This window comes from Aquarana catesbeiana, linkage group LG04, assembly GCF_042186555.1.
Source record: "Aquarana catesbeiana isolate 2022-GZ linkage group LG04, ASM4218655v1, whole genome shotgun sequence".
Classification (NCBI taxonomy): Eukaryota; Metazoa; Chordata; class Amphibia; order Anura; family Ranidae; genus Aquarana; species Aquarana catesbeiana.
In genome coordinates this window covers 197,862,738-197,876,633 of record NC_133327.1, presented here as the reverse complement: position 1 = coordinate 197,876,633, position 13,896 = coordinate 197,862,738, and the positions used below count along the sequence as shown (strand labels likewise).

At 40.6% G+C, this 13,896-nt stretch overlaps 1 protein-coding gene across 3 annotated transcripts in view; it reads left to right on the top strand.

Moving 5' to 3' along the window:
- VEPH1 (ventricular zone expressed PH domain containing 1) overlaps nucleotides 1-13,896 on the top strand; it is a 675,925-nt gene that overhangs the window by 494,827 nt on the left and 167,202 nt on the right. For all 3 annotated transcript variants that reach the window (XM_073626085.1, XM_073626082.1, XM_073626083.1), the window contains exons 10-11: nucleotides 4,169-4,308; nucleotides 12,366-12,500. In XM_073626085.1, coding sequence (XP_073482186.1) covers nucleotides 4,169-4,308; nucleotides 12,366-12,500 — 275 coding nt within the window. The remainder of the gene's footprint in view (nucleotides 1-4,168; nucleotides 4,309-12,365; nucleotides 12,501-13,896) is intronic.

Below are 13,896 nucleotides of genomic sequence, written 5' to 3'. Positions count from 1 at the left end.
GTAGGAAATGTATGTATTTAAAGCGGGGGTTCACCCACACCGCCAAAAAAAAAAAATATTAAAAGCCAGCAGCTACAAATACTGCAGCTGCTGACTTTTAATACATGCCCACTCACCTGTCCCAGGGTCCAGCGATGTCGGCAGGGGACGCCGAGAACCCGCTCGGTTCTCGGTAGCTGCCACCGCCATCCTAGGTGAGGGAATCAGGAAGTGAAGCGTTGCGGCTTCACTTCCCGGTTCCCTACTGCGCATGCGCGAGTTGCGCTGCGCGTCCCTAGTGGTCCCCGCTCTCTCCTGGGAGCTGTGTGTTCCCAGCAGACAGCGCAGTCGGGACGGGAAGAGGCATAGACTCCCATGGGAGTCTATGCCGGAAGTGGGTGCAAATACCTGTCTTAGACAGGTATCTGCACCCCCCTCCCCCCTGAAAGGTGCCAAATGTGACACCGGAGGGGGGGAGGGTTCCGAAAAGCGGAAGTTCCATTTTTGTGTGGAACTCCGCTTTAACAAGAGGTGGAAATAGAAACCACAAAGACCCGGTGCAAGAAACCTGGTAGATCCACCACGGTATAAAGGACTACAAATCCCAGCAATACAGTAACAATGCAGAAATACCACCAGCTATAGGGGGTGTATATAGAGAGCCATGCATTGTATATAGAGAGATGACTGCACTGTACTGTGTTGTAAAGAGATCCATGTACTATACTGTATACAGGGAGATCCATTCATTGTGCTGTATACAGAGAGATCCCTTTCATGGGAAATGGGAACAGGTGAATACTTTTGTCCCCACCTATACTGGCCTCAACTCACACTACAGAGGTCTCAGGTCAGATGACCTTTGTGGCCTAGGCATGCCCTATATCTCTGACAGTAAAGCAGAGAGATGAGCGGAGGGTTCCCCCACTACTGGTTTCTCTATTGTACTGTATTGAGCTTGGTCTATAATTGGCTAGATTTTCCTCCTACATTGTATGCAATGTCTAACATTTCCCTCTTACATTCTGTTGACGTCTTCTGTATCTTTATCTGGCTATTCTCTGCAATCACTGTATTTATGCATCTCTTGCCCCTTGATCTGAAAACACAAACGATTCCCATCACGGGATGCCCTGTTTATTTGTGTATATGTCGGTGGGAATAATGCTCCTTGCATTGGTGTATAGGTCAGTGGGAAGAATGCTCCTTACATTGGTGATCAGTGGGAAGAATGTCCCTTACATTGGTGATCAGTGGGAAGAATGTTCATTACGTTGGTGGTCAGTGGGAAGAATGTCCCTTACATTGGTGATCAGTGGGAAGAATGTTGCTTACGTTGGTAATCAGTGGGAAGAATGTTCCTTACATTGGTGGTCAGTGGGAAGAATGCTCCTTACATTGGTGGTCAATGGGAAGAATGTTCCTTACATTTTTGATCGGTGAGACGAATGTTCCTTACATTGTTGGTCAGTGGGAAGAATGTTCCTTACATTGGTGGTCCGTGGGAAGAATGCTCCTTACATTGGTGGTCAGTGGGAAGAATGTTCCTTACATTGGTGGTCAGTGGAAAGAATGCTCCTTACATTGGTGGTCAGTGGGAAGAATGTTCCTTACATTTTTGATCGGTGAGAAGAATGTTCCTTACATTGTTGGTCAGTGGGAAGAATGTTCCTTACATTGGTGGTCCGTGGGAAGAATGCTCCTTACATTGGTGATCAGTGGGAAGAATGTTCCTTACATTGGTGGTCAGTGGGAAGAATGTTCCTTACATTGGTGATCAGTGGGAAGAATGTTCCTTACATTGGTGGTCAGTGGGGAGAATGTGCCTTACATTGGTGGTCAGTGGGAAGAATGTTCCTTACATTGGTGGTCAGTGGGAAGAATGCTCCTTACATTGGTGGTCAGTGGGAAGAATGCTCCTTACATTGGTGGTCAGTGGAAAGAATGTTCCTTACATTGGTGATCAGTGGGAAGAATGTTCCTTACATTGGTGGTCAGTGGGAAGAATGTTCCTTACATTGGTGGTCAGTGGGAAGAATGTTCCTTACATTGGCAGTCAGTGGGAAGAATGCTCCTTACATTGGTGGTCAGTGGGGAGAATGTGCCTTACATTGGTGATCAGTGGGAAGAATGTCCCTTACATTGGTGATCAGTGGGTAGAATTTTCCTTACATTGGTGATCAGTGAAAATTATATAAAGTAAATAAAAATTATAAAAAAAGAATGTAAAGCACACCCATGACCCCCACACTCTATATGAAAAGCTTTATGTAGAACAAGCACATGTATGTAAACATGTGTCTATAGACGCAAATGCTGGACTCAGGAGCACACCCGCAAGGTAACCTCCCTGGGAGAGCGCTTCTCCTAGTGGGGGTTATCTGATGCAGGGAGGAGCCGCAAGAGCCGCTGTGGGACCCCAGAAGAAGAGGTTCGGGCCACTCTGTGCAAAACGAACTTCACAGTGGAGGTATGGCATGTTTGTTAATAAAAAAAAAAACGAGTCTTTACAAACATGGATGCATGTAGTGTGGGCAGTGCAATATGATTGTGGGGATTTGTATGGGTGTGGCTTGAGTGTGGGTGAGAACACTTGGGCGGGGACAGGGGGCCCCAGGATCTCCTATTGCCCGGGGGCCCCATGAGTTGTCAGTCCGCCCCTGTCCAGTGTGCTTTCGAACGGGCATTCAGTGCTGCTGGATCAAAGAAAAAAGGGAATATTTGGGACTTTAAATGAGATGCAACGGGGAATATTGCGTCTCCATCCCTGGTTGCTTTTGCAAAAAAAAGGGGGGAAGGGTGGGACTTTAGATGAAGTGCGTGGGGTAGAGCCAGACAAAACCATATACATATGTAAAAAATTGTATTCTTTATTAGACCACAGATAGAGCATGGATCAACCCATATAAATGCATAATAGCACATTGGCATATAAAATACAAAGTATCAGAATACAGTGCTGCTGGAGGTTTTGTTACTGATCATAACGCGTCTGTCCACAGACTCAGCGGACCGTCTGACTTTTATCAAAATGAATCAGTCCTGGATTACTAGCAGCTATGAAGCTCCTGATGCCGATGTTGCTGATTAAGTGTTTTTGGGATGTGGCATCTCTGCAGGACTTCTAGGCTACCTAGTGTTGTGGGTGTTAATTTAATCTGGAAGAACTTTTTTGGTGTAGGTTTCATGAGCATAACTAACACCCAAAGACAAATTTCTCCGCACCTGTTGGACAGGTGCATATCATTACAATTTTTGACAGCAAGGTCAATTCTTGCATTCATCAAGAGTACCTCTATAGGGTTATGGTATGAAGGCGCCACTGACACCCAAAGAACAATCTTTCCGCACCCATTACAGAAGTAGAAATCCAAAGTCTATGGTAGAGACACCAGAATTTATACAAATAATCTCTAATCTTGTTCCCCGTGCACTACATTTTGGCCTCATCATACAGACTGGCTCCCCAAGCCGTTGCTTACAAAATAAAGAAAGCTTGCAGTGAAAATGTAATTTTTTGGGCTTTATAAATGCAATTATTCCTGCAGCAGCTTCTATACACAGTACAGATGTGCCACTTTACAGGTGGACTAAGGGGACCCCCCGGGCACTATATTGAAAGAATGACTGCTCATTTAACAATTACATTTTTTACAAACTTTTTTTTCATTGATACATGTCCCCCAGGGCAGTACCCAGACCCCCAGAACCATTGAATGCCCAATTACTTGCATATAAGCCTTCCCATAGACTTCAATGAGGTTTATTTTTCGGTTCCGAACTTTCCCGATATTCGAAAGTTCTGGTGCGAACCGTACAGGGGGTCGTTCTGCCCATCCGTATTAGCAAAGCTTGAGTAGCAGTAAACTAGACCCATGAATCATTAGCCTTCTAATATCATGTACTGTCTGGACAGAAAGAGAGCAGAATAGCATCTACGGTTCCTCTGTTCATGGCTCGTGGATTCTCCAGTTACTGACTAGTATGGCCAAATCATCATTTTAATTATGTAGGTAAATATAATTTACCAATGTCCCAAAGCTGGCCTGATATAAAACCTAGGTATATCATTTGTGTTCATTAAACAAGGGTTAATTTAGTCAACTTATTATAAAAAAAAGTAATAATAATAATTGTGTATGAGCATTATTACAACAATTTAAACAAAAATCTGTTTTTTTCCTTCTAGATACATTTAAAAGCTGTGTGGCGAAGCTGTTCTTTAGCTGTCCTATGAAGGGTCAATACTGCCTTTACAGCAAATCCAGTTTTGTCTTAATCAGTCGACATCCACAGATTTGGATCCACATTATGTTTCTCTTTCAGCAGGTGAGTGAACATCAGTACTGTAGGTACACTGAGAAGGGAAATTCTCACTCATGATTCCTATACTAGTAGTCCTATGTCTGTTTCTGTTAAAGTCTTAATAGGTAAATTACAGCTATGACTGTAAGTGTGAAGGGTCTTAATTATCCAGGTCATGTTACAGTATATCTAGTAGTAGTTTGTTACATTCACCTGGACCTGTTCTGTAATGATTAAGAGATTTGTAGGTTGTCCAAACCACTTCTTCAAAAGAACTGGCTTCGATAAGCTACAAAACGTCATCAACATTACAGTTCAAGTACAGTTGAATGTAACTAATTACAACTAGACAAAGCTATGGTTGTGTTTTAGCCATTGCTACCATTAAAGACTCCTATAATTTTCAGTATAATTTATCTAAGGACAAGATAATGGCAAATATTAATTTCCATCTTCTGTATATTTATCTATAAAACTGTATGTAACAAACAGTGAACTCAAGCAGAAGGATGCTTTCCAATTTGCATGTATATACAGTTCATATTTATATATATTTTTTTAGATTTAGATGTTTATTTGCAGAAAAATGAATTTTACTAGATAAGTAAACTTGCCATGAAATAGCAGCCAATGGAGACGTTTTGTCTCGACAGCTAAATCCTAACAAAATGTATCTAGTCTAGAATCGCTTGTCATTTACAGCAGTGCATTCGTTTCAGATCCTAAAGGGTATTATAAAATGAAAGCCCATAGCCCATACCACTCGTCCTCTTCAGTGCAATGCAGAAGACCCAAGCTCTTTTTTTTCCCAACTCCTAAGTTCCTGTAATAAACTAGTTCCTATTAAGGAGGAAATATTAAATAACAAAACAGTATTTTAAAAACAGAAAGCAAGAAGATTAAGACCAAAGTAAAAAGACCAGAAGAATTTGAAGCTCTTTTTTAAACTCATAGGCCAGTGTAGAGGACTACTAAATGGCCCTAATGGGCCCTTTACTGGATCAAATATGGAGGAATATACTGGCAGTAATTTAAGGGGTATCTTTATATGGAAGTAAATGTGACATTTGACAAACATTCACTGTAGGTGTATCCTCCAGGTGCACAAGTTTTAAATGACAGTGATTGATTCACTTGCAGTGAATATTTGGTGAATGCTTCCTAATGGTCTATTAACCACTTAAGAACCAAGCCTATTTCTGACATTTGTTGTTTACAAGTTAAAATCAGTATTTTTTGCTAGCAAATTATTTAGAACCCCAAACATTATATATTTTTTTTTTTGCAGAGACCCTAGAGAATAAAATGGAGATCGTTGCGATACTTTATGTCACACAGTATTTGTGCAGCGGTCTTACAAACGCATTTTTTTTTTTAAATACACTTTTGTGAATTAAAAAATAAGAAAACAGTAACGTTAGCCCAATTTTTTTTGTATAACGTGAAAGATGTTATGCCAAGTAGATTGATACCTAACATGTCATGCTTTAAAATTGCGCACGCTCATGGAATAGCGTCAAACTACAATACATAAAAATCTCCATAGGCGACGCTTTAAACATTTTTACAGGTTACCTGTTTAGAGTTACAGAGGAGATCTAGTGCTAGAATTATTGCTCTCGATCTAACAATCACAGCGATACCTCACATGTGTGGTTCGAACACGGTTTACATGTGTGGGCGCGACTTGCGTATGCGTTCGCTTCCGTGAGCTCAGAGGGACGGGCGCTTTAAATTTTATTATTATTATTATTTGTGTTACTTTTTATTTTTGTTTACACTGTCCCTTTAAAAAATGTCCCTTTTTTTATCGCCTTTATTCCTATTACAGGGAATGTAAAAATTCCTTGTAAAAGAAATAATCAGGGCAGGCCCTCTTTAATATGAGATCTGGGGTAAAAAAAAAAGTACACTTAAAGTGGTGTTCCGGCCAAAATTATACTTTTTAAATAAAAATACCCCTATAATACACAAGCTTAATGTATTCTAGTAAAGTTAGTCTGTAAACTAAGGTCTGTTTTGTTAGTTTATAGCAGTAGTTTGTTATTTTATAAACTTACAGCAGGCCGTGGCCATCTTAAGTGTGGGCATCTGAAGCCAGACTGTATTTCTTCCTGGATCTCATTCTTGCAGATCTTGCACATGCTCAGTGCAGCACAAGCAGTGTAATAGGTTTCAGGTCAGGTTTCCATAGCAACGGCAGTGTCAGAGGAAGTTGCCGCCCCTTCCCAGAAGGCATTGCAAACAGGAAATGATACGATGGGCCGCGGCCAGGGAGGAGGAAGTGAAAAATGAATACAGCAGATATACAGTAAGTGCTGAGAAAAAAAATAAAAAAATATCCAATTTGTTTACAGTGCACAGTTTAGTGAGGAATGCTGAAGAGTTGTAAAAGTGGGTGGAACTCCACTTTAAAAGCAATAACTTTTTTTTTTTTTAAATGTCATTTTATTTTTCACATAAAAAAATGGGCCCTTTAAGGCCGGAGGGCGGAAGTGACGTTTAACGTCGTTCTGGTCCTCCAAGGGCATAGAGTCGAGTAGGGGCCATCTTGCCCTCACTCGACTTCCTGCCCATCACTCCATTGTATCTAATCGTTTCCGCCCCTGCTGATCTCTCCGGTAAGCATGGAGACAACCAGGAAGCGGCAGGAGGGGGGTGGGCACCTCTCCCGCTGCCCATAAAAGTGATCTTGTGGCGAATCCACCACTGGGACTACTTTTAGGTAACAGAGGATCGCCCACTGTGAAAAAAAAATACTGGGGATAGCTGCCATAACCCTGGTATTTAACGTCAAAGTAGCGACGTATATCCACGGTGGATGGTCCGTAAGAATAGTTTAGTTACAAAAATCTAAAGAATGAAAGTGTATGCTACTTTAATTTTTTATTTTTTTTTATATGTGCTATATGTGTGTTCACATATATGTATTTTATGAATCATAGTCTCTATCATTTTCATTTACTTCTTCCATCTGAATTACATAGTTGATCCTGACAGTCATCTTTCTTCCTTTTCTAAACTAACCCCACAAAGCACAGAACCGATCTATGTTAGGGTGCATTTGGAGATAAAAAAACACTGTGCCTGTAGCATGCCTGTATTGGGTAGTTTGATCAGCCACAACCCCCCTGACCAATCACAGCCTGCCTCTGGCACACATTGTCTCCCAGTCACAGCCTTCCTCTTTAACATGCTCCTTGCTCAAGCGAACCTGCATCTTGCCTCAGGCTGGACAGACTATGGAATACAGGCACACAAAGTGCAACTGCACTTTGCAAAGTACACAGTCTATTTACCTTTAGTAAATCAACCCACATGCGTCTGCACAGTGTTCTGTATCCCCATCCCCCACTATAGGGAAGAAGAGCTGCATAATCACATGATTTTCACACTTGTAAAAAATGTAAGAAAGATCATTTCTGAAACTAAGCAAAAGCAGTTATAGCACCTACATAGTAATAACTGTTTTAGAAAGTATCTATAAGATTGTATGTTCACAACTACTTTAACCACTTCAGCCCTGGAATGATTTGCCCCCTTAATGACCAGGCCATTTTTTGCGATACGGCACTGCGTAGTTTTAACTGACAATTGCGCGGTCATATGATGCTGTACCCAAACAAAATTGATGTCCTTTTTTCCCCACAAATAGAGCTTTCTTTTGGTGGTATTTGATCACTTCTGCGGTTTTTATTTTTTGCGCTATAAACAAAGAGCGACAGTTTTGAAAAAAAACATTTTTTTACTATTTGTTATCACACATGACCCAAAAAATATATAAAAAAAAACAAATGTATTCGTCCGTTTAGGCCAATATATGTTCTTCTACATATTTTTGGTAAAAAAAATGCAATAGGCATATATTGATTGGTTTGCACAAGAGTTATCACATCTACAAACTACGGGATAGATTTAGGGACTTTTTTTTTTATTATTGTTTTTACTAGTAATGGCGACGATCTGTGATTTTTAGTGGGACTGCGGCATTGTGGTGGACAAATCTGACCCCAAATTACACTTTTTGGGGACCAGTGACATTATTACATTGATCAGTGCTATAAAAAACAAATGATCAATGCGAAAATTACACTGGCAGGGAAGGGATTAACACTAGGGGGTGATCAAGGGGTTAACTGTGTTTCCTAGGTGTGTTCTAACTCTAGGGGGGATGGGCTGGCAGGCACATGACAGAGTTCACTGTTCCCAATGACTGGGAACAGTAGATCTCTGTCATGTCATCTGTCATTATAGGGGTCCATCTTGTTTACAAAGACATATCCCCATTTTGCCTCTGTACTAGGCGATCGCGGGTCGCCGGTGGACAACGAGTCTGCCCGACCCGCGGGCACACTCCCGCAGCATGCAGCAGGTGTAAGCCCTGTTGTACAGCTACTGCGATTTGCACAAGAGAGCCGGCCTGCCACCGTATAATGATGGCGGCTGATCGGCAAGCGGTTAAAGTGGTTCAAAACTCATAATGGTTTTTTCATCTTAATACATTATCTGCCTTAAGGTAAAAAAAACTCCCCACTACCTAATCTATCCACCACCCACACTAGTCACCAATTCAGTGCTGTCCCAGATGCAGCACCACTCCCCATTCGTTCCTGTCCTCACAGGAGACACTAAGAACAGTGGGAGCCATAAGCTCCTGCTGCTCTCAGTCAAACTTCTGTAGGGAGGGAGTGGGGGCGTGGCTTACCAGAAATGTCTACACAGCCTGGCTCTAATAGGTTTTTTGAATCCTATTAGAACCTCTGGCTCAAATCAGGTGCTTCAAAAAAACACTCCCCCCTCCCCCATTGGAATCTATAGTCCAGTGCCCTGATTTGTAGATCGAGGACTGGACAAATGGATAGGGGGGGTGGCGCCCTCTATAAATGGACTGCCACTGGATTGGACACAGCCAATCACATGGTAAAGGGCCGCTCCAATTGGCCCTTTACCTCGATCTGTGATCAGCTGTGTCCGAAGGACATAGCGGTCACAGAGCATGCCATATGCGTGCCGCGGGAGGCGCAAAGGGGGCGAGGTTCTGGGAGGACGTCTATGGACAGCCTTTCAGAACTATAGTACTGCGCTGTAGTTGCCTTTTGGCTATAGTGCAATACTAAAGTGGTTAACCCCTTCAGCACTGGAAGATTACCACTGCAGTGCTATAGGGAGTAGGGGGCAGAAGACACAAGATTTCAACTAAGACAGCAGCCACCAGCAAAAAAAGGACACTTTTCATTAAATGTAAGCACTATCCCTTGTGCTGGTTTAAAAAAAAAAAAACAAAACAAACAGACGTAGGCTTTTTAAAAACAGGGGCCCATTTATAAATGTTTTTTACCCAAGATTTGTACATTCTTCTAATTGGATTCCATCGGAAAAATATGTGAACTCTAGGTGAAAGGTGCGTGACTCTTGTGTGAAAAAAATTATAAACAGACCCCCTATGGTATCAGTTTTATTTTTGCAACACAAGGCAAAATATCAGCTTGAAAATATGTTCTTTTCTTTATTAATATTTGTAACAATTATATGTATCAGTTTTCACTATTCATTTCCTGAGATCAGTTGACACACCTACACATGCGGTAGTATGTGTTAGAATGTCAGGGCATCACGATCAGTACATTATTAAATCCTTATCAAGGAAAGTGCCATGTACAAGTCGAATATAAAACTGTCTTGGGATGCAGACCATCTTTCCTCAAAACATGTAAAGTCACATTATATCAGCTAAGAACTCATTATTTCTATTTTAGCATAAATAGAAGTGAAGTTGTTGAGTTGGGAGATAAGATTTGGAATGTAGTAACATTGTATAAAAGTAACATATTGCTTGAAGATTATGAAAACCTCTACATGCACAGAAACACAAAATGCCTGGAAGTTACTGAATTTCTACCCTGGGTGCCCCACAGGACTTACTCTGTCTTGTGAGCCTTCAGATACAGTCACAATTACGAAATATTTTTTTTTCTGCAAAAATCAAGAATTGATCAGGAAAAAAAAATCTTAACTGCTTCTATTCTGCTGATTCCTGAGGCTGAGTGTAAGTGGAATGGTCTGCTTGTATAATCACACATTTGATATATGCTTCTTATTAGGGGGAATGCTGCACTGCCAGCACTTATGTAGATTCATCATGGACAGCATTTGACAAGAGGTGAAAAACTCATCGTTGTGAACCTAAACCCCACATTTTTCTTTCCAGAGACACAGCAGGAAAAGAGGCAATCTTTTCAAAGATTTCTTGGAGCCAAAAACCCCCAAAAACAGGAAAATAATAGGAAATCTCTCCTAAAATTTCTAACTTAAAAATACTTTAAACAAAATTGATGATTTTCTAAAAACTTGCACTGGTAAATATACACTATATTACCAACTCAATATTGAACCCTACGGACTAAGACTGGGATGCCATTAAAGTTAATTTATGTGCAACGGCAGGCTTCCCAATACTATTGGCAATATAGTGTAGCTGGATAATTTGTGCTGATTCCCCAGCTCAGCTTCAGCATCTTCCTGTCTTCCCCTTCCCCATCGACAGTTCACAGCGGGCTGTTAAAAAAAAAAAAAAAAAAAAAACTAACATATTCCTCCATCCACACAAGCGAGGTGGATGGGGAAATCTTTCCCACGGTGCCATTGTATTCTGACAGGAAGACTCTTGCTTTCAGAATACACAGATCAACGGCTGCAGCTGATTGAGAAAAATTGTCCAACATTCCCATTCAACAGAAGTCAAGTGAGAACAACCACAGTTGGATCAAAATTTGGCCTGTCCCCACTGAATGGGCCCAACAGAGTCTCTTTAAAGGGTTGTCACAGAAACAGTAGTATTTTCTATTACCTCTTCCTTTGATGACAACTCATAATTTTTGGACTCCCCTGGCTTTTTATCTTTGTGACAATTGTCTCCTGAACAAATATATAGGTATATCTCCCCTACAGGTACAGAGGCAGTAATAAATAATGGACAAAGTGTAAGATTGTTCCAACCTGTATGCAAAAAAAAAAGCAAACTTTGGCTTTAGATAGACTTTAATGCTGAAGTGAACATACAGTATGCAGAGTGCTGCGAAAATTGTTTGCATTACCCTCTCGGGCCACTTTATTAGGGCTTGGACCCATTTTTGCCATCAGAACTTCCTTAATTCTTTGTGGCATAGATTCAGCAAGGTGTTGGAAACATTCCTCCATTTGAGTACAGTGAACTCATTGTCATGTTCAAGAAACCAGTTTGAAGTTATTTGAGGTTTGTGACATGGTACATTATTTTGCTGGAAGTAGCTATCAGAAGATGGGTACACTGTAGTCATAAAGGATGGACATGGTCAGCAACAATACTCAGGTAGGCTGTGGCATTTAAACAATGCTCAGTTGGTAGTAAGGAGCTTAAAGTGTGCCAGTAGGCAGTAGGTTTTTTTTACCTTAATTTATAGAATGCATTAAAGTAAAAAACCTTGTATCTTTAGAACCACTTTAATAAATGCACTTGAATACAGTGATGTATTTATTATGAAATCGGAAAAAGGGATTTCATTTTAGATATAAATACTCAAATTTGACTTTATTTCATGCGCTTGTAATCTCCTGCACAGCTGCACTTGGACTGGGTGAATGAGCAGCAATGCTAGGGACAAGAAGGTGATCTAGATGAGTTGCTTAGGTCACCAACTAGCTGTGCTGTACGGCTGTATGAATCATGGAGGAAGCGTGCAGAGATTTGCATTAGTTCATAGACAAATTACTTACTCTTTGGCTTAGAAGGTTGGCTTAGTGTTGATCTCTTAATCTCTTTGAACACAGTGGGTTTCCAAGGCACGGGGCCTCTCTTCTCATTTGTCATTGATGGAAAGAGGCCTTAGTGGGAATCCTCAAAACTGGACATTGGATGAGGAGGTTTTACAGTTTTATGACTGAAAATGAAAAATATTATTTGACCTTTTGTACCAGATTTCCTGCTTTAGTATAATTTTGGAACTATAGGGCAGAAAGACATATTAAGCACAATGCTAGTAATTGTTCAATGTTTCTCATAGCAAAACATTATTTATCATGGTTCTTCATATATATTCCATCAGAGTTTGCTGCCTGAGCCGCTGTCCACTCAGACTACTTCTATGCAAGTCCTGAAAACACTGTGGGAGAAAACACAAGTGAAAGGAGCACATAGTTTTGAAGCGTCCATCACCCAGTCAATGTTTCCACATAAAAAGGTAATTTTTTTAGAGTACCATTTCAGCACTGTATGGAACATTAGTTAATGTCTGAAAAGGTACAAAATTCTGTAGAGAGAGTTAGAGAAAAAGTCTGGTTACAAGCATTGCAAAGCTGTGTCAGGTGTTATCAGCACATTTTACAAAGAACATTCTTGTTAATTACAACTTAATTGAACAGCATGCAATGTAACTGTAATCTAAGTAAACCAGCAATTTTATAGTTCATTAAGAAGTAGAAAATGTATAAAGTTTCAGGGATTTTTCATGTAGCTCTTCAGTTGTAATGGTAAAACATATAATTTAAGACAAACAAATAATGAAATGTGTCCTCCAGATCCCTTGTCCCATCAATATATCCATTTTTTACTTGGGATGAAAAACGCACACACCAAGAGGGAGCTGCTGACATTTGAATGATAAAATAAATTAATTATAAAGGACCTGACTGAGGTAAGGACAAAAAACAACTAATACCAAAACTACAAAAACACCAGTTCAAATTATAATTAGCCAATTACCTAAAAAAAAGGGGAAAACCCCACAGCAGCTGCAGAACCCAGCTCCCCCCCAGGAAAGAATGTTCTCATAAATACAGTATGTATCCTCAATAGCTCCTTCTTGTCCCACAAAAGCTGTTATGAATAAATTCCTCAAAAAACAGGACATACTATTCTCATATATCCATTTCATATAGTGAAAGTATATAAAAAAAAGGCCCAAATTGAAATTCAACCAGACTAGATATCACACATTTCCTTGATCCTCACTATTGTGCATGAAATTCTGAAAGATTAGCAAATCAAATGTCTTCCTCAATAGGACCTCATATTTCAGGAGATTTTGCTTTATATAAGTAGGCATTGCTGGAAGACTCTGAGGGGAGGATTAGAGGTTTCCATGTGCTTGGATATACCATAACATCAGTCCACCGTGTATATAGATGAATACAATGTTGTATATTAAGTCTTTCCCAACAATCAACCATAGCTCTCTCACCAGGGATCTCTACAGGTCAACAAGCTATACACCATGTGACACAAACTGTAGTTGCATGAAGAGGGAGACACCAGCTATAGTATACAAGCCAAATGCCCATGCTTATCTTGATAGTGAAGAGAAATACTTAGCCATCCACATCAGGCATAACTGATCTGGTCCATTCTATGAGGTACTTATGGTCCGATCCATTTGTGGTCTAGTCCAGGGGTCTCAAAACTGCGGCCCTGGGGGCCAGATGCAGCCCTTTGCTTGCCTTTCTCCAGCCTTTGGAGCACTCTTTCATTCACTGACACCAATATTGGGGCACTATTCCTCCCAAAGTCACCATCAAAATGGCACAGTTTCTTCCACTGCAAGCCAGTACATTTTTTACTCTCATTGACCACAGTCTGGT